The sequence below is a fragment of the Sebastes umbrosus genome, chromosome 14, assembly GCF_015220745.1.
Source record: "Sebastes umbrosus isolate fSebUmb1 chromosome 14, fSebUmb1.pri, whole genome shotgun sequence".
Taxonomy (NCBI): domain Eukaryota; kingdom Metazoa; phylum Chordata; class Actinopteri; order Perciformes; family Sebastidae; genus Sebastes; species Sebastes umbrosus.
In genome coordinates, this window is record NC_051282.1 from 4,324,593 (window position 1) to 4,352,486 (window position 27,894).

Here is a 27,894-nt window from a genome sequence, read left to right on the forward strand (position 1 = left end):
ATGGCTATATATTTAAATAAAGTTCACAGGTGTGTATCATCTTGCCAAATTTCATGAGTTTTCGAGTACCTAAAGGTATGTTCAAAATCTGAAAGACATAAGGGGGCGCTAGAGAGCCAACATGCCACGCCCAAGCAAAATTTCACCACTAAAATGAAGTAATTACTAGTTTGGATGTGTGTGTAAAGTTTCATAAATTTTTGTGCATCCTAAAGTCTTCAAATATGCGTTCGTAAATTCTAAAATCACGCAGGAAGTCCAACATGGCTGACTTCCTGTTTGCCGAAGAAATCTCAAAATCATTTAATCCAGGTATGAGGGCGTGAGCAATGACATACTTGAATTTCGTGAAGATCGAAGAAACTTTCTCTGAAAAACTGCGTACGTTAGGGGGCGCTATGGAGCCCTCTGGAGACACCCGAGCCCAGTCACTCCAGAACATTGAATTTCCCACCAGTTCTGACGCATACTCCACTTTTCGTGAGTTTTGGGGATGGCTAAGGTCGTCAAAAACGCGATCTACCAGCGGAAAAAGAATAATAATAATAATCCCCAGAAAAACAATAGGTTCCTTGCACTTCGTGCCAGGACACCGTTGGGTCCTGGCACTTTCGTGCTCGGGCCCTAATAATAATCCCCAGAAAAACAATAGGTTCCTTGCACTTCGTGCCAGGACACCGTTGGGTCCTGGCACTTTCGTGCTCGGGCCCTAATTAAAGCTGCAAGCAGCGATGAACGGGCCCTCGCCCCTTGCGCGTCGAGGATGCTGGCGGGACGCCGACCGACGCGGCCGGGCACCGTGAAGCCGAAACTCTGACGAGCGCCACGACGCCTGCCGCAAGGCTCTACGACAGGCACTCTCTGCTGAGCGATATAACACCTCCCACAAGACTCTACGACAAACGGATCACGAGTTATGAAAGGGGGCGTGGCTAATGTGTAGGGGGCGGGCATAACTTTCACCAATGAAACAGGCACTCTCTGCTGAGTGATATGACACCCCCCACAAGACTCTACTACAAACGGATCATGAGTTATGAAAGGGGGCGGGGCTAATGTGTAGGGGGCGGGGCTAACCATCCCCAATGAAACAGGCACTCTCTGCTGAGTGATATGACACCTCCCGCAAGACTCTACTATAAACGGTTCATGAGATATGAAAGGGGGCGGGGCTAACGTCTTGGGGCGGGGCTATGAGTATAATTTTTCATATACATGTCATCAGTACTGGACCACCATCATACCTGAGAGATTTGGGGCAGATCGGACTATGTACAGTTGAGTTACAATAACTGCCTGTTTCATGGCGAATGGCTCAAAATGGACGCCACGCCACGTTCCGCTCGTTAAGTGAAAACTCACGATTTTAATAACTTTTCATCTTCAAGGTCTTAAGATGGTCCTGACCAAATTTCAAATCGATCTGATTAAATCTGTAGGAGGAGTTCGTTAAAGTACGCGGCCTATAAAATGCTAAAAGTGACATGAAATCCAATATGGCCGACTTCCGGGTGGGCGGAGCTAATGAAACCCAATGAGGAATATGTTTCAAATGATGAGTGGGATATGCATACCAAATTTCATGATTATCGGATCAACTTTGACAAAGTTAAAATTTCAACGCGTTAGGGGGCGCTATAGAGCCGGCTAAACACACTGAGCCTAATGGCTATATATTTAAATAAAGTTCACAGGTGTCTATCATCTTGCCAAATTTCATGAGTTTTCGAGTACCTAAAGGTATGTTCAAAATCTGAAAGACATAAGGGGGCGCTAGAGAGCCAACATGCCACGCCCAAGCAAAATTTCACCACTAAAATGAAGTAATTACTAGTTTGGATGTGTGTGTAAAGTTTCATAAATTTTTGTGCATCCTAAAGTCTTCAAATATGCGTTCGTAAATTCTAAAATCACGCAGGAAGTCCAACATGGCTGACTTCCTGTTTGCCGAAGAAATCTCAAAATCATTTAATCCAGGTATGAGGGCGTGAGCAATGACATACTTGAATTTCGTGAAGATCGAAGAAACTTTCTCTGAAAAACTGCGTACGTTAGGGGGCGCTATGGAGCCCTCTGGAGACACCCGAGCCCAGTCACTCCAGAACATTGAATTTCCCACCAGTTCTGACGCATACTCCACTTTTCGTGAGTTTTGGGGATGGCTAAGGTCGTCAAAAACGCGATCTTGCAGCGGAAAAAGAATAATAATTAAAGCTGCAAGCAGCGATGAACGGGCCCTCGCCCCTTGCGCGTCGAGGATGCTGGCGGGACGCCGACCGACGCGGCCGGGCACCGTGAAGCCGAAACTCTGACGAGCGCCACGACGCCTGCCGCAAGGCTCTACGACAGGCACTCTCTGCTGAGCGATATAACACCTCCCACAAGACTCTACGACAAACGGATCACGAGTTATGAAAGGGGGCGTGGCTAATGTGTAGGGGGCGGGCATAACTTTCACCAATGAAACAGGCACTCTCTGCTGAGTGATATGACACCCCCCACAAGACTCTACTACAAACGGATCATGAGTTATGAAAGGGGGCGGGGCTAATGTGTAGGGGGCGGGGCTAACCATCCCCAATGAAACAGGCACTCTCTGCTGAGTGATATGACACCTCCCGCAAGACTCTACTATAACCGGTTCATGAGATATGAAAGGGGGCGGGGCTAACGTCTTGGGGCGGGGCTATGAGTATAATTTTTCATATACATGTCATCAGTACTGGACCACCATCATACCTGAGAGATTTGGGGCAGATCGGACTATGTACAGTTGAGTTACAATAACTGCCTGTTTCATGGCGAATGGCTCAAAATGGACGCCACGCCACGTTCCGCTCGTTAAGTGAAAACTCACGATTTTAATAACTTTTCATCTTCAAGGTCTTAAGATGGTCCTGACCAAATTTCAAATCGATCTGATTAAATCTGTAGGAGGAGTTCGTTAAAGTACGCGGCCTATAAAATGCTAAAAGTGACATGAAATCCAATATGGCCGACTTCCGGGTGGGCGGAGCTAATGAAACCCAATGAGGAATATGTTTCAAATGATGAGTGGGATATGCATACCAAATTTCATGATTATCGGATCAACTTTGACAAAGTTAAAATTTCAACGCGTTAGGGGGCGCTATAGAGCCGGCTAAACACACTGAGCCTAATGGCTATATATTTAAATAAAGTTCACAGGTGTCTATCATCTTGCCAAATTTCATGAGTTTTCGAGTACCTAAAGGTATGTTCAAAATCTGAAAGACATAAGGGGGCGCTAGAGAGCCAACATGCCACGCCCAAGCAAAATTTCACCACTAAAATGAAGTAATTACTAGTTTGGATGTGTGTGTAAAGTTTCATAAATTTTTGTGCATCCTAAAGTCTTCAAATATGCGTTCGTAAATTCTAAAATCACGCAGGAAGTCCAACATGGCTGACTTCCTGTTTGCCGAAGAAATCTCAAAATCATTTAATCCAGGTATGAGGGCGTGAGCAATGACATACTTGAATTTCGTGAAGATCGAAGAAACTTTCTCTGAAAAACTGCGTACGTTAGGGGGCGCTATGGAGCCCTCTGGAGACACCCGAGCCCAGTCACTCCAGAACATTGAATTTCCCACCAGTTCTGACGCATACTCCACTTTTCGTGAGTTTTGGGGATGGCTAAGGTCGTCAAAAACGCGATCTTGCAGCGGAAAAAGAATAATAATTAAAGCTGCAAGCAGCGATGAACGGGCCCTCGCCCCTTGCGCGTCGAGGATGCTGGCGGGACGCCGACCGACGCGGCCGGGCACCGTGAAGCCGAAACTCTGACGAGCGCCACGACGCCTGCCGCAAGGCTCTACGACAGGCACTCTCTGCTGAGCGATATAACACCTCCCACAAGACTCTACGACAAACGGATCACGAGTTATGAAAGGGGGCGTGGCTAATGTGTAGGGGGCGGGCATAACTTTCACCAATGAAACAGGCACTCTCTGCTGAGTGATATGACACCCCCCACAAGACTCTACTACAAACGGATCATGAGTTATGAAAGGGGGCGGGGCTAATGTGTAGGGGGCGGGGCTAACCATCCCCAATGAAACAGGCACTCTCTGCTGAGTGATATGACACCTCCCGCAAGACTCTACTATAAACGGTTCATGAGATATGAAAGGGGGCGGGGCTAACGTCTTGGGGCGGGGCTATGAGTATAATTTTTCATATACATGTCATCAGTACTGGACCACCATCATACCTGAGAGATTTGGGGCAGATCGGACTATGTACAGTTGAGTTACAATAACTGCCTGTTTCATGGCGAATGGCTCAAAATGGACGCCACGCCACGTTCCGCTCGTTAAGTGAAAACTCACGATTTTAATAACTTTTCATCTTCAAGGTCTTAAGATGGTCCTGACCAAATTTCAAATCGATCTGATTAAATCTGTAGGAGGAGTTCGTTAAAGTACGCGGCCTATAAAATGCTAAAAGTGACATGAAATCCAATATGGCCGACTTCCGGGTGGGCGGAGCTAATGAAACCCAATGAGGAATATGTTTCAAATGATGAGTGGGATATGCATACCAAATTTCATGATTATCGGATCAACTTTGACAAAGTTAAAATTTCAACGCGTTAGGGGGCGCTATAGAGCCGGCTAAACACACTGAGCCTAATGGCTATATATTTAAATAAAGTTCACAGGTGTCTATCATCTTGCCAAATTTCATGAGTTTTCGAGTACCTAAAGGTATGTTCAAAATCTGAAAGACATAAGGGGGCGCTAGAGAGCCAACATGCCACGCCCAAGCAAAATTTCACCACTAAAATTAAGTAATTACTAGTTTGGATGTGTGTGTAAAGTTTCATAAATTTTTGTGCATCCTAAAGTCTTCAAATATGCGTTCGTAAATTCTAAAATCACGCAGGAAGTCCAACATGGCTGACTTCCTGTTTGCCGAAGAAATCTCAAAATCATTTAATCCAGGTATGAGGGCGTGAGCAATGACATACTTGAATTTCGTGAAGATCGAAGAAACTTTCTCTGAAAAACTGCGTACGTTAGGGGGCGCTATGGAGCCCTCTGGAGACACCCGAGCCCAGTCACTCCAGAACATTGAATTTCCCACCAGTTCTGACGCATACTCCACTTTTCGTGAGTTTTGGGGATGGCTAAGGTCGTCAAAAACGCGATCTACCAGCGGAAAAAGAATAATAATAATAATTAAAGCTGCAAGCAGCGATGAACGGGCCCTCGCCCCTTGCGCGTCGAGGATGCTGGCGGGACGCCGACCGACGCGGCCGGGCACCGTGAAGCCGAAACTCTGACGAGCGCCACGACGCCTGCCGCAAGGCTCTACGACAGGCACTCTCTGCTGAGCGATATAACACCTCCCACAAGACTCTACGACAAACGGATCACGAGTTATGAAAGGGGGCGTGGCTAATGTGTAGGGGGCGGGCATAACTTTCACCAATGAAACAGGCACTCTCTGCTGAGTGATATGACACCCCCCACAAGACTCTACTACAAATGGATCATGAGTTATGAAAGGGGGCGGGGCTAATGTGTAGGGGGCGGGGCTAACCATCCCCAATGAAACAGGCACTCTCTGCTGAGTGATATGACACCTCCCGCAAGACTCTACTATAAACGGTTCATGAGATATGAAAGGGGGCGGGGCTAACGTCTTGGGGCGGGGCTATGAGTATAATTTTTCATATACATGTCATCAGTACTGGACCACCATCATACCTGAGAGATTTGGGGCAGATCGGACTATGTACAGTTGAGTTACAATAACTGCCTGTTTCATGGCGAATGGCTCAAAATGGACGCCACGCCACGTTCCGCTCGTTAAGTGAAAACTCACGATTTTAATAACTTTTCATCTTCAAGGTCTTAAGATGGTCCTGACCAAATTTCAAATCGATCTGATTAAATCTGTAGGAGGAGTTCGTTAAAGTACGCGGCCTATAAAATGCTAAAAGTGACATGAAATCCAATATGGCCGACTTCCGGGTGGGCGGAGCTAATGAAACCCAATGAGGAATATGTTTCAAATGATGAGTGGGATATGCATACCAAATTTCATGATTATCGGATCAACTTTGACAAAGTTTAAAATTTCAACGCGTTAGGGGGCGCTATAGAGCCGGCTAAACACACTGAGCCTAATGGCTATATATTTAAATAAAGTTCACAGGTGTCTATCATCTTGCCAAATTTCATGAGTTTTCGAGTACCTAAAGGTATGTTCAAAATCTGAAAGACATAAGGGGGCGCTAGAGAGCCAACATGCCACGCCCAAGCAAAATTTCACCACTAAAATTAAGTAATTACTAGTTTGGATGTGTGTGTAAAGTTTCATAAATTTTTGTGCATCCTAAAGTCTTCAAATATGCGTTCGTAAATTCTAAAATCACGCAGGAAGTCCAACATGGCTGACTTCCTGTTTGCCGAAGAAATCTCAAAATCATTTAATCCAGGTATGAGGGCGTGAGCAATGACATACTTGAATTTCGTGAAGATCGAAGAAACTTTCTCTGAAAAACTGCGTACGTTAGGGGGCGCTATGGAGCCCTCTGGAGACACCCGAGCCCAGTCACTCCAGAACATTGAATTTCCCACCAGTTCTGACGCATACTCCACTTTTCGTGAGTTTTGGGGATGGCTAAGGTCGTCAAAAACGCGATCTCGCAGCGGAAAAAGAATAATAATAATAATCCCCAGAAAAACAATAGGTTCCTTGCACTTCGTGCCAGGACACCGTTGGGTCCTGGCACTTTCGTGCTCGGGCCCTAATAATAATAATCCCCAGAAAAACAATAGGTTCCTTGCACTTCGTGCCAGGACACCGTTGGGTCCTGGCACTTTCGTGCTCGGGCCCTAATAATAATCCCCAGAAAAACAATAGGTTCCTTGCACTTCGTGCCAGGACACCGTTGGGTCCTGGCACTTTCGTGCTCGGGCCCTAATAATAATCCCCAGAAAAACAATAGGTTCCTTGCACTTCGTGCCAGGACACCGTTGGGTCCTGGCACTTTCGTGCTCGGGCCCTAATAATTAAAGCTGCAAGCAGCGATGAACGGGCCCTCGCCCCTTGCGCGTCGAGGATGCTGGCGGGACGCCGACCGACGCGGCCGGGCACCGTGAAGCCGAAACTCTGACGAGCGCCACGACGCCTGCCGCAAGGCTCTACGACAGGCACTCTCTGCTGAGCGATATAACACCTCCCACAAGACTCTACGACAAACGGATCACGAGTTATGAAAGGGGGCGTGGCTAATGTGTAGGGGGCGGGCATAACTTTCACCAATGAAACAGGCACTCTCTGCTGAGTGATATGACACCCCCCACAAGACTCTACTACAAACGGATCATGAGTTATGAAAGGGGGCGGGGCTAATGTGTAGGGGGCGGGGCTAACCATCCCCAATGAAACAGGCACTCTCTGCTGAGTGATATGACACCTCCCGCAAGACTCTACTATAAACGGTTCATGAGATATGAAAGGGGGCGGGCTAACGTCTTGGGGCGGGGCTATGAGTATAATTTTTCATATACATGTCATCAGTACTGGACCACCATCATACCTGAGAGATTTGGGGCAGATCGGACTATGTACAGTTGAGTTACAATAACTGCCTGTTTCATGGCGAATGGCTCAAAATGGACGCCACGCCACGTTCCGCTCGTTAAGTGAAAACTCACGATTTTAATAACTTTTCATCTTCAAGGTCTTAAGATGGTCCTGACCAAATTTCAAATCGATCTGATTAAATCTGTAGGAGGAGTTCGTTAAAGTACGCGGCCTATAAAATGCTAAAAGTGACATGAAATCCAATATGGCCGACTTCCGGGTGGGCGGAGCTAATGAAACCCAATGAGGAATATGTTTCAAATGATGAGTGGGATATGCATACCAAATTTCATGATTATCGGATCAACTTTGACAAAGTTAAAATTTCAACGCGTTAGGGGGCGCTATAGAGCCGGCTAAACACACTGAGCCTAATGGCTATATATTTAAATAAAGTTCACAGGTGTCTATCATCTTGCCAAATTTCATGAGTTTTCGAGTACCTAAAGGTATGTTCAAAATCTGAAAGACATAAGGGGGCGCTAGAGAGCCAACATGCCACGCCCAAGCAAAATTTCACCACTAAAATTAAGTAATTACTAGTTTGGATGTGCGTGTAAAGTTTCATAAATTTTTGTGCATCCTAAAGTCTTCAAATATGCGTTCGTAAATTCTAAAATCACGCAGGAAGTCCAACATAGCTGACTTCCTGTTTGCCGAAAAAATCTCAAAATCATTTAATCCAGGTACGAGGGCGTGAGCAATGACATACTTGAATTTCGTGAAGATCGAAGAAACTTTCTCTGAAAAACTGCGTACGTTAGGTGGCGCTATGGAGCCCCCTGGAGACACCCGAGCCCAGTCACTCCAGAACATTGAATTTCCCACCAGTTCTGACGCATACTCCACTTTTCGTGAGTTTTGGGGATGGCTAAGGTCGTCAAAAACGCGATCTTGCAGCGGAAAAAGAATAATAATTAAAGCTGCAAGCAGCGATGAACGGGCCCTCGCCCCTTGCGCGTCGGGGATGCTGGCGGGACGCCGACCGACGCGGCCGGGCACGGTGAAGCCGAAACTCTGACGAGCGCGACGACGCCTGCCGCAAGGCTCTACGACAAACGGATCACGAGTTATGAAAGGGGGCGTGGCTAATGTGTAGGGGGCGGGCATAACTTTCACCAATGAAACAGGCACTCTCTGCTGAGTGATATGACACCTCCCACAAGACTCTACGACAAACGGATCATGAGTTATAAAAGGGGGCGGGGCTAATGTGTAGGGGGCGGGGCTAACCATCCCCAATGAAACAGGCACTCTCTGCTGAGTGATATGACACCTCCCGCAAGACTCTACTATAAACGGTTCATGAGATATGAAAGGGGGCGGGGCTAACGTCTTGGGGCGGGGCTATGAGTATAATTTTTCATATACATGTCATCAGTACTGGAGCACCATCATACCTGAGAAATCTGGGGCAGATCGGACTATGTACAGTTGAGTTACAATAACTGCCTGTTTCATAGCGAATGGCTCAAAATGGCCGCCACGCTACGGTCCGATCGTTAAGTGGACACTCATCATTTTAATAACTTTTCATCTTCAAGGTCTTAAGATGGTCCTGACCAAATTTCAACTCCATCTGATCAAATCTGTAGGAGGAGTTCGTTAAAGTACGCGGCCTATAAAACCCTAAAAGTGACATGAAATCCAATATGGCCGACTTCCGGGTGGGCGGAGCTAATGAAACCCAATGAGGAATATGTTTCAAATGATGAGTGGGATATGCATACCAAATTTCATGAATATCGGATCAACTTTGACAAAGTTAAAATTTCAACGCGTTAGGGGGCGCTATAGAGCCGGCTAAACACACTGAGCCTAATGGCTATACAGTTACATAAAGTTCACAGGTGTCTATCATTTTGCCAAATTTTATGAGATTCTGAGTACCTAAAGGTATGTTCAAAATCTGAAAGACATAAGGGGGCGCTAGAGAGCCAACATGCCACGCCCAAGCAAAATTTCACCACTAAAATGAAGTAATTACTAGTTTGGATGTGTGTGTAAAGTTTCATAAATTTTTGTGCATCCTAAAGTCTTCAAATATGCGTTCGTAAATTCTAAAATCACGCAGGAAGTCCAACATGGCTGACTTCCTGTTTGCCGAAGAAATCTCAAAATCATTTAATCCAGGTATGAGGGCGTGAGCAATGACATACTTGAATTTCGTGAAGATCGAAGAAACTTTCTCTGAAAAACTGCGTACGTTAGGGGGCGCTATGGAGCCCTCTGGAGACACCCGAGCCCAGTCACTCCAGAACATTGAATTTCCCACCAGTTCTGACGCATACTCCACTTTTCGTGAGTTTTGGGGATGGCTAAGGTCGTCAAAAACGCGATCTACCAGCGGAAAAAGAATAATAATTAAAGCTGCAAGCAGCGATGAACGGGCCCTCGCCCCTTGCGCGTCGAGGATGCTGGCGGGACGCCGACCGACGCGGCCGGGCACCGTGAAGCCGAAACTCTGACGAGCGCCACGACGCCTGCCGCAAGGCTCTACGACAGGCACTCTCTGCTGAGCGATATAACACCTCCCACAAGACTCTACGACAAACGGATCACGAGTTATGAAAGGGGGCGTGGCTAATGTGTAGGGGGCGGGCATAACTTTCACCAATGAAACAGGCACTCTCTGCTGAGTGATATGACACCCCCCACAAGACTCTACTACAAACGGATCATGAGTTATGAAAGGGGGCGGGGCTAATGTGTAGGGGGCGGGGCTAACCATCCCCAATGAAACAGGCACTCTCTGCTGAGTGATATGACACCTCCCGCAAGACTCTACTATAAACGGTTCATGAGATATGAAAGGGGGCGGGGCTAACGTCTTGGGGCGGGGCTATGAGTATAATTTTTCATATACATGTCATCAGTACTGGACCACCATCATACCTGAGAGATTTGGGGCAGATCGGACTATGTACAGTTGAGTTACAATAACTGCCTGTTTCATGGCGAATGGCTCAAAATGGACGCCACGCCACGTTCCGCTCGTTAAGTGAAAACTCACGATTTTAATAACTTTTCATCTTCAAGGTCTTAAGATGGTCCTGACCAAATTTCAAATCGATCTGATTAAATCTGTAGGAGGAGTTCGTTAAAGTACGCGGCCTATAAAATGCTAAAAGTGACATGAAATCCAATATGGCCGACTTCCGGGTGGGCGGAGCTAATGAAACCCAATGAGGAATATGTTTCAAATGATGAGTGGGATATGCATACCAAATTTCATGATTATCGGATCAACTTTGACAAAGTTAAAATTTCAACGCGTTAGGGGGCGCTATAGAGCCGGCTAAACACACTGAGCCTAATGGCTATATATTTAAATAAAGTTCACAGGTGTCTATCATCTTGCCAAATTTCATGAGTTTTCGAGTACCTAAAGGTATGTTCAAAATCTGAAAGACATAAGGGGGCGCTAGAGAGCCAACATGCCACGCCCAAGCAAAATTTCACCACTAAAATTAAGTAATTACTAGTTTGGATGTGTGTGTAAAGTTTCATAAATTTTTGTGCATCCTAAAGTCTTCAAATATGCGTTCGTAAATTCTAAAATCACGCAGGAAGTCCAACATGGCTGACTTCCTGTTTGCCGAAGAAATCTCAAAATCATTTAATCCAGGTATGAGGGCGTGAGCAATGACATACTTGAATTTCGTGAAGATCGAAGAAACTTTCTCTGAAAAACTGCGTACGTTAGGGGGCGCTATGGAGCCCTCTGGAGACACCCGAGCCCAGTCACTCCAGAACATTGAATTTCCCACCAGTTCTGACGCATACTCCACTTTTCGTGAGTTTTGGGGATGGCTAAGGTCGTCAAAAACGCGATCTCGCAGCGGAAAAAGAATAATAATAATAATCCCCAGAAAAACAATAGGTTCCTTGCACTTCGTGCCAGGACACCGTTGGGTCCTGGCACTTTCGTGCTCGGGCCCTAATAATAATAATCCCCAGAAAAACAATAGGTTCCTTGCACTTCGTGCCAGGACACCGTTGGGTCCTGGCACTTTCGTGCTCGGGCCCTAATAATCCCCAGAAAAACAATAGGTTCCTTGCACTTCGTGCCAGGACACCGTTGGGTCCTGGCACTTTCGTGCTCGGGCCCTAATAATCCCCAGAAAAACAATAGGTTCCTTGCACTTCGTGCCAGGACACCGTTGGGTCCTGGCACTTTCGTGCTCGGGCCCTAATAATGAAGTGATATTTTTCACCGGTTGTCCACGTTTAAGGTCAGATGATCCTTTAATATATGTTGATAAAGTGTTCCAGCAGCAGAAGGACCTTCTGTATCTCTCTTTTGTCACACCGCGGTAGAAGCAGCCTGTCATTGAAAGACCTATTTAAGAATGCACAGGGGGAAGCAGCGCCTTTTGTAGTCCATTCAGAACATTGTAGTTTCACCACGGCAGACTAACATCCGCCGTCGTCGCATCATAATTACGGAGCCTAGAGTGAAAGAGCAGTTGGATTCACTGAACACCGCGGTTGTCTTTTCTTAAGTCCTTCTGAATTCTCCTTCTCATCTTTCCTTGACCTCATGATGTTTTCCATCGAGGTCAAGGAAAAGTGGTTAGGAAAAGATGTTAGGACGTCATTTTTTTACTTTTCGACCGCACCCTGGGTCCAATGTGTCAGTTCTTACTGAACGTTTTTTTGGACAACATTTCTCAAATATGGGTCATGCTGCTTTGAAGGCATGTGGGTGGATATGTTTGAATGGGGCTAATGGGACACCTTAGGTGGGGTATTTGTGGCTTGATGTGGAAAGTGCAGAGGGGTGTTATATCCCGGTGTGACCTGTTGGTTGTGAAAGACTCCCCAGATGATGTAACACGGGAAAAAAAGGAAAATGGTGCCGGGCAAAATTGGGATGATTGTAATGAAGAAGTGCAAAGAATGTTCATCGTGTCCATCGGGTCTTTCTTGCAATCTAACTTCCTACCTATCTACGGAAGGTTTTGCTAAGCCTCTTCACCTGTCGTAGTACCTGCTGGGTCTTTGTAGCTTGTTTCAGCCTCAGGGTTTCAGAGTAACAACTCCACAGGTCAGGCAGTAGTAGTAGAGGCTTTAGGAGTGGAGGAAGGGTTGCTACCTTGCTACCTATTGGTGTCCACATCTTATGTGTGGATGCAAGCGAGAAGAGCTAATTGTCCCTGATGTTAACGTTGGCCATACAGATGTGTGCATAATTCCACGAACCAGAGGCCAGCGGCCTAAGACAGCCGAGGGCTGCGGCGCTCCGAGAGAAATATGGAAAACTATAGTGCCATGAAGTTGGAGTTGGAGCTGCTGGCCTTGAAGTGGGCAGCTATGGATAAGTTCTGCAACTACCATCTACTGAGAAGGAAATTCCCAGTGGTCACGGACAATAATCTCCTCAGCTGGCAACAGCAAAGTTGGGAGCAGTTGAGCAAAGATGGGTGTCGGAGCTAGCTCAGTTTGATTTTGAGTTGCAGTACCAACCTGGCAGGTAGAATGACAATGCTGATGGATTGTTAAGGAAGTATGTGCAGGCTGAGCCCTGGGGTTTGGCAAATTGTTGAGCAAGTAAAAAACACTGTCAGTTGGGGAAGGGGGCAACCACACTCCTTCAGTGAATACCAAGGGGGTCTCGTCAAGCTTCCCTCTATATTCCAGTGACTTCCTGGTTTCGTAGCAGCAGGCTGATTCTGTGTCTATGGTATTCCATAAATATTGAAGGAGGTGGCAGAAACCCACCTGTACGGAACATGCACAGGAGGACAGGGAAATGGTGGAACTCCTGTGGCAGAGGGATAAAATCACTGAGGAGGCAGAGGTGCTGTATCGGGAGCTCCTGTATTCAAGACAAGGGCAACTGAAGCAGCTGCTGCCACCTTCATGATGGTCATCATGCGGGTCACCACGCTGGTCCGAGCAAGGCATGTACTCAGAGATTGAGATCGAGTATTGCCGGAGGTGCGAGCGTTGCATGGCCAAAGCCCCTCTGACAAAGGTGGTTACAGTAAGGGGGAGTCTGTTGGCGTCAAGACCATTGGTGGTGCTGACCGTGGTTTGTAGAGTATTGAAACCTTCAAGCGATGGCCGCGAAAATGTACTGCTGTTCACAGACGTATTCTTTAAGTTACGGTGGCAGTTCCAACCCAGGATCAGAAGGCTGTGACAGTGGCAAGGGCCTTGGTAAAGGAATGAATTCCTAAAAATAGGGTTCCTCAAAGAATTCACTTGGAACAAGGAAGATGTTTTGAAGCGAAGATATTGTGAAATCTGTGCAAGGTTTACGGAATGAACCCAAGCCACACCACCCCTTATCATCCACAGGGAAATGGGCACTGTGATTGTTTTGATCGCACTGTCTATGACGAACTGAGAACACTGCCCCAGAGAAGGAGAGGAGGTGGGTAGAGCCTTTGCCAGAGTTAGTTTTTGCATATAATACAACAGAACATTCTAGCACTGGCTATACACCATTTTTTTTTGTTTGGCAGGTCCCACAGTCTGCCAGTGGACATTGTGTTGGAAGTAGGGTACGCAGAGTTTGATGGGATTGCCGACAATTGGATACATGCACAAAAGCAGCAGTTAAAGGCAGCTCACATGCACAGAGGAAAATGGCACTGCCTGCAGAGGGCCCGAGGGCAAAGCCAAGGACCCTCTTACTGGCAAAGTGCTCTGCATGAGGGTCAGTTGGTCTACAGATGGATTCACACCTCCGAGGGTCGGCACAGGATTCAGGACTTGTGGCTGCCAGTGCCATACCAGGTGTATCGAATCCCAAAGCGTTGCTCCAGTGGATGGTTCTAGGCTCCCAGTAATGTATTCAGACTTGAGCTGAGGCTCTGTGGTACTGCTTGACCCGCGGACGGATTCGGGGTGAGTGGAGAATCTGGCTTGAGGCAGAGTGAGGTTTCCGCTGACGATGGTTCAGAAGGGGCGTCAGAAATGAGGAACTCTGATCAAGTGCTTGGGCAAGCCAGTGATTTAGAGCAGGCACAGGCAGACATACAGGCGGTGCCTGTGGAACATGAGCAGAGTGATGTAGAGGATGCAGCAGCTGATTCGCAGCATGCAGGGGTCTGAAAAAGGGCCGTCTGAAGACTAGCAGTACTCTTCTCCAGTGGTGCAGCGGCAGTTTACTAGAAGCACGGCAGGAGTGCACTCTAATCCTTTTCATCTGCCACGATCTGTGATCCCAAGGCGAGGAGGAAGTGCTGGAGCTCAGGTAGTGACTCACCATAACAGCCTGAGGTTAGGCACCCTAGAAGATATTCTATACACCCTCATTGTAAAACGGAATGAGTTCAATGCTCAAAGGTTATATGCACCTGTCAGGTACTTAGCTCTGCGCCTTCATCAGCAATGAGTGTTGCAGGGGATGAATGTAAGGCGCTGCACTGTATGGTCATATGGTTTAAGCTGGGATACGAATAAACTGCCTGTTGAGAAACCAATTCTGGGCAAATGCATTTGTTGGGGGGACTGTGTGTGTGTCTGAATCTGCAAAGTAACAAGTATCTAAAGCTATCGAATAAGTGCAGTTAAAAATATTTTGGCTACCAAAATGTAGTGGAGTAGAAGTATAAAGTAGCATAAAATACTCAAGTAAAGTCCCTCAAAATTGTACATAAGTACAGTACTTGAGTAAATGTACTTGCATTCCACCACTGGTGGAGAGGACTGTGGCAGTTTACCAGCGAAGGAAAGTACCACCTAAAATGGGAGAATTAGGGCACATAGTTAAGTTTTATAACCCACACATTACAGTCCACATTTAGTTGACATTTTTCTATGTGTACACCATATGTAATCAGAATTCTTAACATGTATTTGCTTTGAAAGTCATCAAACATCACTGTGTCAAACTGAGCTTGAGACGGCCAGCTGTCTCAACTATCAGCACAAGTGGGACAGTAAAGTTTGTAAGGGTGCTTTTAAAAGCCATAATGCATTTGCCTCGTCCGAATCAGAGTAAAATTGATACTTTTGGTTTGTAAGTCTGGTTCAGTTTCACAAAGAACAAATTAAAGTGGACCAAATAAAAAAATATATAATAATATTATGCTGATGGGTGGGTATGAAGGAGCAAATTTATATTTTTTGTCTCGAGAGCTGCCACTTCTATGCAGGGAATTGCGGACTTTGATATATTATATAAATTATATATGAAAGTCAGTGTTGGCAAAAGAAACAAAGATAAAAGGGGTGAAGAGAGAAGGTATGACAGAAATAAACCAAAGCCACTGAAACTGAATGAATTTTGACCTCTCTCAGTTAAAGTACTGTAGAAAGTCTCACCAGTGGGGCTCTCTAGTCCACCAGCTGCTATGTCTCCTCCTGCCCCAGCGGTGGCCGTAGCGGGAGCAGTGGTAGTACTGGCTGTAGTACCGATGTACTTCTTACGGCCGCTGTAATCGGTGCTGCACTCATCGTCCAGGACTGTGGTGGCTCCTGATTGGATTCCGGAGTCTGATGCGTAGTAGGTCTGCTGCCATTCCGCCACCTTCACCACACTGTCCGCCTCACTCACTGCAGGGAACAACACATAGCTGAGATCAGATACTGTATTAGTAATACTGCTACTACTGCAACTAATGCTGCTACTACCACTACCCCTACTAGTTTAGTGTAGTTTATTTACAAAATGCCAGAATTAGCCAAAAGGCTATTTTTCATTTGTTTTCCCTAAAGCCAAGGTGTTACAGAAGGCATCCTAAATAAATCAGAACAAAAAGATAAAACAGTACACTAGACAGAAATGACATGACAATAAAATGTTTACTGTTCTTGAATACAGTCATGATCCAGGTCTCATTGAAAAGTAACTCTATCAAACGGTTTACTATCAAAGAGTCAGAATAAGTCTGAATGACACTGAATCAAATTTACAGAGGCATAAACACACTACAGTGTGTTTCACCAAATTGTTTTTTTGTTGTTTTTTTACTTTTTAGTAGAAATATAATGCTTGTAGCTACCTGGTCAGCTTTTAAATACAATGGAGCCATAGCCTCAAGGCTGAACACATACTAAGTATAGTGATGACAACACTAAAGTTGAGCATTCTACTACAGTGTTTATATTTGTTCTAATGTCCGTCTCTAGGCAGACGCCCAAAAAGCCCATTTGGGAACTCGGAGAGGACATTCAGTAATGATGTTATGGGACATCACAGCAGTAAAATACCAGATATGTCTGTAAACTAGCTATATCTGCATTAACTACACGACAAATGACAAAAACTCAGAAAATTGCCAAGCAAATGTGTGTAAAAGACACCAAATGGTTTGTGCTTGTTTCATGAGGATTTCTACTTTCACATTTTTCATTGTTTGTCAAAGTTGTGTGAGGATCAGCCAGGTTCTGTAGCACCAACACCCTCAGTCGGCCAAAAGATGGGCCACTGCATGGTGACAATTTCAAACGATCATTATCACCTCCACTTAAAGGCTGTGTAAAGGAAATTCAGAGATTTTTTTCTAAACACATTATGAATGTTGGAAAATTATTACTGACAACATGTGCAAAGACTGTGAACATTGTAATACTGAATTGTGGAGTTAGACCGTTAAACTGTTTTTTGCCAGTTTTGTGTTCAGGATTTTTTAGGCGGGGCTGAAATCATGGCTCGATGACGCACTGGAGTCATCCTTAACATAACCCCACCCATTTTTAGAAACCTGGTTTTTGAAAGGCAAAACAGAAACCCAGAAAATGATCAAGGGTTATCTCGGCTAGCTCAGTCGGTAGAGCATGAGATTCAAACTCTCATGGTTGTGGGTAAAAGCCCCACTTGGCACTTTCAGAACTGTTTTTGTATTGTATTTTTATGATTGTAATCCATCCCATGTCCTATGTATATTTATTCTCTTTCTGTAAACTTGTAAAAGAGGTCCGGGCTGGGGGCGCTGTAAAGCTCGCAAGCCACCTGAGCCTCGAGCCTTTCCAAGCCGACCGGCTGCCTCGGATGAAATGCGCCCCCGACGGGAGAGGTCCCGCGAGGGGATCCTCCCACACCGAGCGGCCGTCCCTAACCCGCCGAGTTGAATCCCCCTGAGCAGACTGCGCGATGGGGGCCGTTAACCGGTCCTCACACCGTCCACAGGCTGAGCCTCAATCAGAAGGACTCAGGCCCCCGAGCGACACCGGGCAAGCGATCTTCCGTACGCCACATTTTCCCCAATCCGTCCGTCGGACGGCGATTCGGCGCTGGGCTCTTCCCTCTTCGCTCGTCGCTACTGAGGGAATCCTGACAGGCTGCACCTTCCCCGCTTGTGGGTGTGGTTTCAGCCATGGATGTATTAAGAGAGGTTTCAGGTTTCAGCGGACACGCCCCCCAGCATCTCAGAGCAGAGCATACTGCTGATTTTTCCATGATTTTGAAAGCTAATTTTATATACTTGGCGACTGCTTTAATCATTCAAATTTGGCTGGGTGGTTAGTAACACATTTTTCTTTTTCCCAGATTGTATATTTATTTTTGCTTTACAAAGACTTTAACCACAGTAAGCAGTTTGGGAGTGAACGAACACCAGACTTTAGTGACTGTATTTATGTGCTTTAGATGCATACAGCAGATATCTAGAACAGACAGAAAAAGAGCTGGCTGCTGCTGTGGTGACAGAGCACTTACTTTGCATGGACATCATCTTCACCCGCTGGTACCACTGCCTTCACTGACCTCTGACCTGCAGAGATAGAGAGGAAACATTAAGTCTGCAAATAGGATTGCCTACAATATTCCAACTAATCCTTTACTGGAGGATTAAGGCTTTAATCACTATATTAGGAATTAGTTCCTTTTTCACAATCCTCCAAGAAATACATCCATATACTGAACATTTCATATCAGGGTCAGTTAGTGCACTTGCTTTTGCATGGATCAAACTTGTGAGCTTCCAGTCAAATGTCCACCACTCCATCAATAAGTCTAAATTCATGTTTATTTCAAAGTGTACACTTTTGTCACTAAATACCATTCTGGGCACTAAATCTTACACAGTAGCAGAGTATAGCATCCATAATAGACTTGAGGGTGTTCTTTACTGTGTGTAAGTTGTAAAGAACACCCTCGCTGCATTACTTGCTGTTGTGATAAGAAATTATTTCTTGCCAGAGAGCTAAAAACTGCCCGAGGAGCTGCTGCGAGGTACACAAATGTCAATGTTGTAAAGCATACAAAACTCCAGAGAGCACCTTTATCAAAACTCCCAGAAGCCACAGCTGGTGAAAGGTCACAGCGTCTCATCTTCCCTTCCAAGAGCCCCTTCACAGATCCCACCGCCTGGTGGGAATTCACACTAACGCTCGGAGGAAGATGGAAAGCGTGCGTTTATGAGAGTGCACACAAGATATTGCTGCGCTCGAGTACAGCACATCGACCGGTCGAGCTGGATGTAATGACACCTCATTATGACCCAGGAAAGATCAACGCTGAGGTTGATAAGTCAAAAACGTACGTCCTAAACTCCTTTTCCTTGACCTCGATGGAAAACGTCATGAGGTCAAGGAAAGATGAGAAGGAGAATTCAGAAGGTCTTAGGAAAAGACAACCGTGGTGTTCAGAGAATCCAACTACACTTTCACTATAGGCTCCGTGATTATGATGCGACGGCGGCGGGTGTACTATGTACTATGACAAATAAAGGTTTCTTCTTCTTCTTTCTTCGCTTTAAATGCTGCGGCCACAAGGAATTGTGGGATGGTATTCTCTCTTTTCCTTTGGTAAAGGATGGTCCGGTGTATCCTATGCTAAAGGAGATAATAAAGGAAGCATTGAAGCTCCTTTCCTTAACGCTTACTCAACGCTTTCAGCACAGATCTTTCAGATTAAAAGAAAGAAAAATAGACTGACATTTTAGCAGGCAAAGCCAGGGACATGGTCTCCCTGAAGAAGCCAGCTTGTCTGCTGTGGACATATGCCATGACTCTGTTGTTGCACTGACGGAAGTAGTGCTGTGCTCCATTTTATGTATTGTTTAGATTGTGTGTTTTTATTTTATTTATGTTGTATTTATTAAGGATATTTGAATATATTTTTGTCTGAATGTTCTTAAAGAAACAGTACGAAACATTTCGTGGGGATCAGAATGTTTTCATTAGTTTATAATCACCTGAAACTAGGAATCGTGTTTTTCATTACCTCAGAATGAGCCCTTTGTATCTACATGGGGAGCGGGTCCTCTTCACAGAGTCTGCCATGTTGCTCAAACCAATCACTGGCTCTAAAGAGCGCCTTTCGCATTTTTTATGTTACCTGATGGCAACCGTAGTTCTCCGACATGCTTGTGAAACTGCGGCAACGTGAGCCGCAGAGAGCAAAACCGTGGTACCGCCAGCAGCCATTCTTCCGTTGCTCCTAAAGTAGTGTAGTGTAAAGTAGTTATTATGGTAAGGATGGCCTCCGAGCGAGGCCGACGGCGTTACCGCGGTTTTGCACTCGGAGGCTCAAGTTACCACAGTCTTAGAAAGAGAGGAGTGAGCGGAGGGGTACTCGGTTGGTTGCAATCTGCAACCACACCACCACATGCCGCCACATCCTACACACTGTATCCTTAAGAATTAAAAAGTTATTACTCTTTGAAAGGGCATACTTGCATTATTATTCTTTTCTATTATTCTTATTATTATATCATTGGCATAAAATGTCTTAAAATCACAATAATATCATTTAAAGCAATTATTTCTGGGACAATAAATCATCGTATATGGGGTTAGTTGACACATGACTTTTTTAGAGACATTAAACCAGTTTGAATTATTTGACAGTATTATATTTAACAGTGTGTTTCAATACCTTATCATCTATAGATTTAATGTTATGTCTGTTTCATTCAGATGTTAATGCAGAGGTAAAGTCTACCATTTCAAATACAAACTGCAGCTTATTTAGAAAAAAAAAAATATTCAACAAAAGAAGTATCAAAACACTGACTAGTACTACTGGAGCTAAATCTCAAGACAAATGCCATTATGGTTGGTCTGGCTACAACTTGACCTAGAAAAATAAAACTAGCTATCGTCTTCTCTTTCAAACACTATTATCACCATATCTACTATCTACTTCATTTAAAAAAAAAAAATCCAACAAAGAGTAACAGCAGGAGTTGGTGGAGACCAAACCAGGAGTTGGTGGACACCAAACCAGAGCTATAAAAGAGAGAATATTGGACTTCCATTCATCAGGTGGACACAAACACGTCTCCAAATAAATGCTGATGTTGCTTTGTGTCTACTGAATATTAACTGAATATTGAGCACCTGTTTGCTAACATGTTCTCCAAATCAACTTTAGGCCTATATTGTTATAATATGTCAGTGATGTGTTTTCAGCGTGTTTCGCTGTCCCCTGTGTGGCCAAAAATATAATGTGTATATTATGTGTTTGCAATGAAGTGAGATACATATGCAATACGTTCTCCCTCCCAACTCTTCAGATACCGCAGCATAGTCAGTAGCCCTATACGCTTCAAACTGTGACGCTCTCCGTTACCCCTCTATAGCGTCAATTTTGGACGTGTGGGCTGCACACACACACTTGATGGGAGGTCGGAGGATTCATCCTACTTGCATTCACAAAACCTTTAATGTATCTTCCAAGCACCTTCCTCATGCTGTCATCTCATTTTAAACAGCCAACCTTTAGCAGCGTACTGCATGACTCCCTGAGCAGCCTGCCTCCGTGTGTTAGTTGGAGTCCCTGCCTAATTAAAACTGAGCAGACTCCGTAGGATACATGTAGAGTTAAAATGTCATGGAAAGTTTTGTCGCTGGATGTTGTTGGAGTGTTTCCCCCATTGGTTTTTAAGCCCTGCAAAGCAAAGTACATGGAGGGAAGAGGAAATGAGAGCCAGAGAAAAGGAGAATATAAGAAGGGAAAGAAAGAGATGGCAGAAGAAAAGAGAGACAACAGGTGAGCTGATGATGAGGTGAAGGAAGATGAAGAAAGGGATTTAGGGGAAGAGCCAGAGAGGAAGGCAGGGGAGGTGGGAGAGAATACAAACAGCTGTACCTGGGGTTGGTTTTGTGTGTGTGTGTGTGTGTGTGTGTGTGTTTTGTGACATATGAGTCACCTTCTGCAGCCTGTTGTAAAAGCTACCTCATTCCCCCAGCAGCAGTAAAAGCCTAATTCATGACGAGACACACGGACGGGTTCACTTGTCTTTGTGTTAGTTGCTATCACTGTCACCAAATGACTGAATTTCAGATTTTAAAAACGGTAAAAGTCACAGTCACATTTCTCAACTGTAATATACATTAGCATGCAAATGTTTGTTTTATTTCAATTTAATTCAACCAGATAAAATCCATTGCGAAAAACAAAAATATTCTGCGATGGTGATCTGGCCAAGAAGGCAGCAATGTTAAAACGTGAAATGCACGTCAATCTCTACATCAATATCTTTATTATCTCCACACTGTTCATTTTCCGGCTCTAATGTCGGAATCTGCAGCTTACTGGACATATAACGGCCGGGGAGGGGTGTTCTGGTATTTAAATAGCAGCATAGATGATCTTTAATTTTGAATAATGAGATCTGTTCCTTTTATATACTTATAGAAGGCTGTTTCAAACTTGACAGCAGTACTGTTGAAAATATAAACCAATACTTGAATGGCACTCGGAGAGCGCAGACCTCCGCCAAGATGTTTCTGTTTCAGAATATTGATTCATATTTGATCAGCGTTGCCTAGTTCGACCTTTTGGTCGGTGTTCACGAGTGATTGACAGCCGACTCTCATAGACGGCAGATGGACGGCAGACCTCAGATCAGCTCTTACTGCTTGTTTTCCTCCGGTCTGTGAAATCTTGCAGATGCCGTTAGGAGCACCGGTTATCAGAGCACCGAGTGAAAAGGGGCGGGACATAGGAACGGTCAATTAAGGCCGTTAAGTGTGGAGCATCGGTCGCTCATGTGAGGACTGAAAGAACACTGTAGGCTACAGGAAAACCCACTCACACAGTCTCACACAGTATCTCAATTTAAACTCTAACCACCACTGACAACATCAAAGATCAGTGGTGAAGAACCCTCCTACACAGAGCACAACATCTTGTCAGTGAGGAGGAGGAGGATAGACAGGGAGGTGCAGCACCAAAAGGAATGGATGATGAGTGCAATATGCTAAATATGTATTTGAAATTCTAATAACACATTGTAACATTTTGGTTTGAATAAAGTTGTTTTCTAAATATATATAAATTGTTCATTTTCACATGAATGACTATTAAAGTTGGCTGCAGGATCATATCTGCGGGCGTATGAAGAGGTCATTCACATTGTACATTGTACAAGTGTCCTTGAGCAAGATACTGAACCCCAGAGCACCTTGCATGGCAGCCAATTTACCATATACAGGAACTGTCCCAGACAAGAGCATGAGTAGATCTGACTATAGTTACTTTGTGTATTCTGTTAAATGAATATGTTTCTTATAGAATCGAATAGAATAGAATAGAATAGAATAGAATAGAAAACTTCATTATTCCCTTTGGGGAAATTACAGTGTGTAAAACAATTAAAGCTTCTTTCAGTGTCCCTCAAACGGACTTGGGAGAAAATAAAATATAAATATGAGAACATAATTCAAAGCGGTAAGCAGCCTTACTTTCATATTTTGTAATCACGCACAGCATACATAAAAGTGCCGGTAGCAAAGTAACGCAAGGCAATCCATATAGTCCAACCGTAAATGCACGCCCCTTTCGTATTTATTAGTTTATTTTTTTATTTGCTCACAAGTTTCACACACTCAGGGTTGCAGCTGAAAGAATAAGGCCAATTTTTGCGTAATATTATCAAACGATCTGATGCGCACTGAGCTGTGATTCATCAGTAGGCATGCTTTTATACGAGTTGATCTCTTATCTCGAACATAACCTGTTGCGGAGCAGGTTAGGTGTTCAGCATCAGTTACCATGGCGATCTTTCCTGGTAAGAAATTTTGTGCAATAACAGTTTCAGAAGGGTGTACAAGAAAAACGCCAGATGATACAGCGTCTACGCACTGAAATCTGAAAAAAAAAAAAAACATACGGATACATCTCTGAGTTGCAAGCAAGGATTTTGAGGACCTGCAACAGCCACATCAGAATTGGTGCGGACACAAGTAAGGAGAAGTCGAGGTAAGTGACACACGTTTGTTTGGCTTCATCGTAGTATATTAACTTACCCTGTAACGGACTCATAAAACTGTATAAAAATATAAACTAGTATATATTAACTTCATGTGTCTTCAGCAGGAGCAGATCTCCATGCAGCTGCTGATTTGGAATGATCCAGAAAGGACTTCACCATGCTTCTTCCAAACAATAAACGGAAGGTGCTTCTCAGGCAGGACCATGGAATTAGCACACAGGAAGAGCTGGAGCACACAGATAAACTCCCAGCTTTGAGTGTTCAAACAGACCAATGTTTCCACAGCTTATTCCGTCTTTATCCTAGTCAACTCTGACGAAGACGAATACGCTGTCAAAACGTTTGTCTGTTTGCACACTAAAAGCTGCAAGTTTACGATTGTGCACAAGGATTTTTTTCTTTCATTCTCAAGCTTGAAAAAGGATGGCCAACAATGTTTGTGTACATTACTAGATATTTATATCATATGTGTCATTATTGTCAGTGTTTTTACATCATTTTTTGTTTCAAACTTGTAAAGTACAGCTGTCCCCTGTAATGAAAATACACATCAATTTAACCTGATGTGGTAATGAAAATGTACTGACAATGCAAGGTAGTACTGTTATACTTATTGTATGAGTACATGCTTATATGTATATCTTAAAGGTCCCATATAATAAAAAAGTGAGATCTTCATGTTTTTTTTATTATAAAGCATGCTTAAGTGCTATATAAATACTGTGAAAGTATCAAAATGCTCAATCCACAGGGAAATACACACAGCCCGTATTCAGAAACTCTGCATTTGAAACAAGCTGTCTGTATTTCTGTCCATTTGTGATGTCACAAATATACAATATTTAGACCGTTTACACAGATTTGAACGTAAACATTCTAAATGTGTCTCAGTTTATTCCTGTTGCAGTGGATGTAAATAACATCAGCTGAAAGGAAGTACACATGGACTCAAGCTGTTGCCTAGCAACGCAATTCTGTTGCAATTTCGTCGCAATTGTCAATTGTCAATTCACATCGAAATGCGCTAAAACGGAGCGTTTAAGATAGAGGGTAAATATAGGCATATTCCGGCTGACAGTATGAGGAAAATATAGTTTTTTTTTAAAATTACAGCTTGTAAACATGTTCTAGTAGAAACACAAAATACAAGTATGAACCTGAAAATTTGCTTGATATGGGACCTTTAAAAAAATAAAGAAATATACACATATTTTTCAAAAATATTAAGTTAAAAAGGTGCACAATACACCCTTTAAGTTTAAGACTTGTTTACAGTTGCTCTCATATCTGTTCACCATCAGATCTGCATTATTCATTTACTTCTATCTATCTTGTGTTTTCAAACTGGTTTCTTTCGCAATAAATAAAACATGGAATCTGTAAAAATCACAGACCTTTCTTGTTTCCTTTTTTATCTCCTTGATTTGGCCATTTCCATGGCAGAATATGTGATTAAGGATTTCCATGTGATGTTAGATGTTGTGATATGTTAACTGTGTAATTCAGTAAATAAATTTCTCTTCAGTTATATTAAAAATCCATGAGTTAAATGCGTAGTGTAAGGATGGAAAAGCGGGGGATGTTTACACAGTGACTGACATCTTGACAGTTTAAATGTCACCTTGTTCTGCTTCAGTTACGCTCATGTACTGTGCGTGTGCGTGTGTGTCTACTAAAAGAAATGTTTTCTGTCAGAACAAGATGTGGGTTCTTTTCAACACATGCTGAGCTTTCAGAGAGAAAGTAGGAAAAAAAAGAAATGTTTTCCTCACACACAAACACCCACCCTGGCCTTCTCCCTGTCTCAGTGTGTCTTCAGGCTGGGTACCTGTGCCGTGCTATATTGAGAACAACTGTGATCAGAACCCTGATGTGAGCGTGGCCACCAAGTGTTTTTTCCAAGTGACATTAATAGCACAGTAAAAGGTGTTGATTAAAGCTGAAGTAGGCCAGATTGGAGCAAATATTATTTAAAAAAAGTTATTTTTATAAATCGGTCGCTATATCGTGACAGTAGTACATGAAACAGGTAACCTGAAAAAGGAGATTTTCTAAAGCCTGAAAACAGAGCCATGAGGAGGTGCAGAAGTCTAGTTTTCTCTCAGAACACTTGAATTACAATATGCTGAAAGGTTATTATGGAATTTTTGCGAAATGATGCCAAAAATATACTGCCTACTGCCACTTTAACAAGGTTACATGTTGGAGATGTATGACGCTTCACTAATAACAAAACACATTAACTTGCAAATCAGGATTTGAGAGCAATGTCCTAAATACGCTCAGTTTTAAAGGTTTGACGAAAAACAATCGCTAGTTTTCTTCATTTACCGGCATGTGTTATTGTTGTGATGTTTCTCAAAGAGGAGTAAGTTAGAGGGCGCTGTCTAACACACACACACACACACCCACACACACACACACACACACACAAACACACAGAGACAGACCTGTCAGGTGCACTGGTACGCACCAGTGCGCACTCCACAGATCTTTGGTCGCAAATGCAGCCAAAACGGTCGCACTCTGGAGCCCTGATATACCCGTTTGAATAGAGAGGCAAGCTGGACACATGTTAAATTCCACAGTAGTTTGCCCAGAGTAAACCAAAAAAGAACCTTTACTGTATCTGTGAGTGCCAGTGATTTGTTTCTTAAATTCCACAGCAATAACATAATACAGTAGCTCGCCACCCACCGCCGTTTCTTTTTTTTCTTTTGAAGGGTTTACTTTGCAAGTGTAAAATACTGTCTGTTTCACACTGTCTGTTTCCACCCGATTCGATTGTTATCAGGCCATTAAATAGGCGTTATCAGTCACTATCAGCTCCATAGATGTGGTTCATCAGGGGCTTACTATGCCTACTATGTTGTAAAAGTTGTAAGTGCAACTTAAAAGAACCATGTTCTAACATAAAACTGAATGAAAGATCACGTTTTGAACACAAACAAAAAGGCTTCTTTAGGTTTAGGCAACAAAACTACAACTTCTTTAGGATTAGGCAAAAAAAAACCACATAGATTTAGGCAATAAAACTACAACTACTTTAGGTTTAGGCAAAAAAAAACAGTTAGGTTTAGGCAATAAAACTACAACTTCTTTAGGTTTAGGAAAAAAAAAACAATTAGGTTTAGGCAATAAAACTACAACTTCTTTAGGTTTAGGAAAAAAAAACATGTTTAAGTAAAAACACTACAACTTCTTTAGGTTTAGGCAAAAAACTACAACTTCTTTATGTTTAGGAAAAAAACATGTTTAAGCAAAAACATTACAACTTCTTTAGGTTTAGGGAAAAAAAACATGTTTAAGCAAAAACACTACAACTTCTTTAAAATTCGTTAAGTTTAGGGAAAAACATAGTGTTTTGGGTTAAAATAACTAAGTACACAAAGATAACTACGCTCGCTAGAGGTCGCTGACGTGTTCTTTTATACCTTCTTTTGGTGATCTACCATGTGAATAGAGGATAAGACCTACTAATGGGTGTAATAGGCCCCTAATGACCCACATCTATGGGGCTTATAGCGACTGATAACACCTGTTTCATAGACTGACAAGTCTAATCGGCTGCTCTTTCAACTAGGACTGTAGGCTGAATAGTTTGAAGCTTCATTCATAATGTTGACATTAAAATTATTATTAGGCCTATTGATAACTTATTGTGTGCAACAGCCACCCTCTCTCTCTCTCTCTCTGTGCCACTCTCTCTCAAACACACACAGCGAGAGATGCACTGCTCAGTTTTCAGTCCAAAAGTCTAAATGTATTAAAAAAAAGATTGATGTAATCATTTCCAAAATTCACAACATGTTTTTAATTAACGAAATATTCGGCCTCAATCCATATTTGTTGCCGTTTAAAAGGCAACCAATTTGATCCTTTTTTCACCCGGGGACTTAATCCATGCCGCTGACAATCATGTCGTTTGTGAGTTGTTAAGAGAAAATGTATAAACTTTATAAACTTTGCCTAATAAATTTGTGATTATTCGTGCCTTGTTGTAAATTGAGCAAACGTAGGCCGTGTTTTTCCGGCCGACATTAAGTTATTTCTTTCTTTGGCCTGTGACGGTACCACTGCAGATAAATCAGCTGCTCAGATGAGTGCCACACACGCAGTTCTTTCTTTCTGTATTATTCATTTCCCTCCC

General features: G+C 43.6%; 1 protein-coding gene across 2 annotated transcripts in view; it reads right to left on the reverse strand.

Moving 5' to 3' along the window:
- The window catches only part of jupb (junction plakoglobin b), a 240,856-nt gene that overhangs the window by 149,244 nt on the left and 63,718 nt on the right, over positions 1-27,894 (reverse strand). For both annotated transcript variants that reach the window (XM_037792463.1, XM_037792464.1), the window contains exons 2-3: positions 18,239-18,293; positions 15,904-16,134 (exon numbers count right to left, since the gene is read on the reverse strand). In XM_037792463.1, the coding sequence (XP_037648391.1) occupies positions 15,904-16,134; positions 18,239-18,254 (247 nt within the window). In that variant the 5' untranslated portion in view covers positions 18,255-18,293. The remainder of the gene's footprint in view (positions 1-15,903; positions 16,135-18,238; positions 18,294-27,894) is intronic.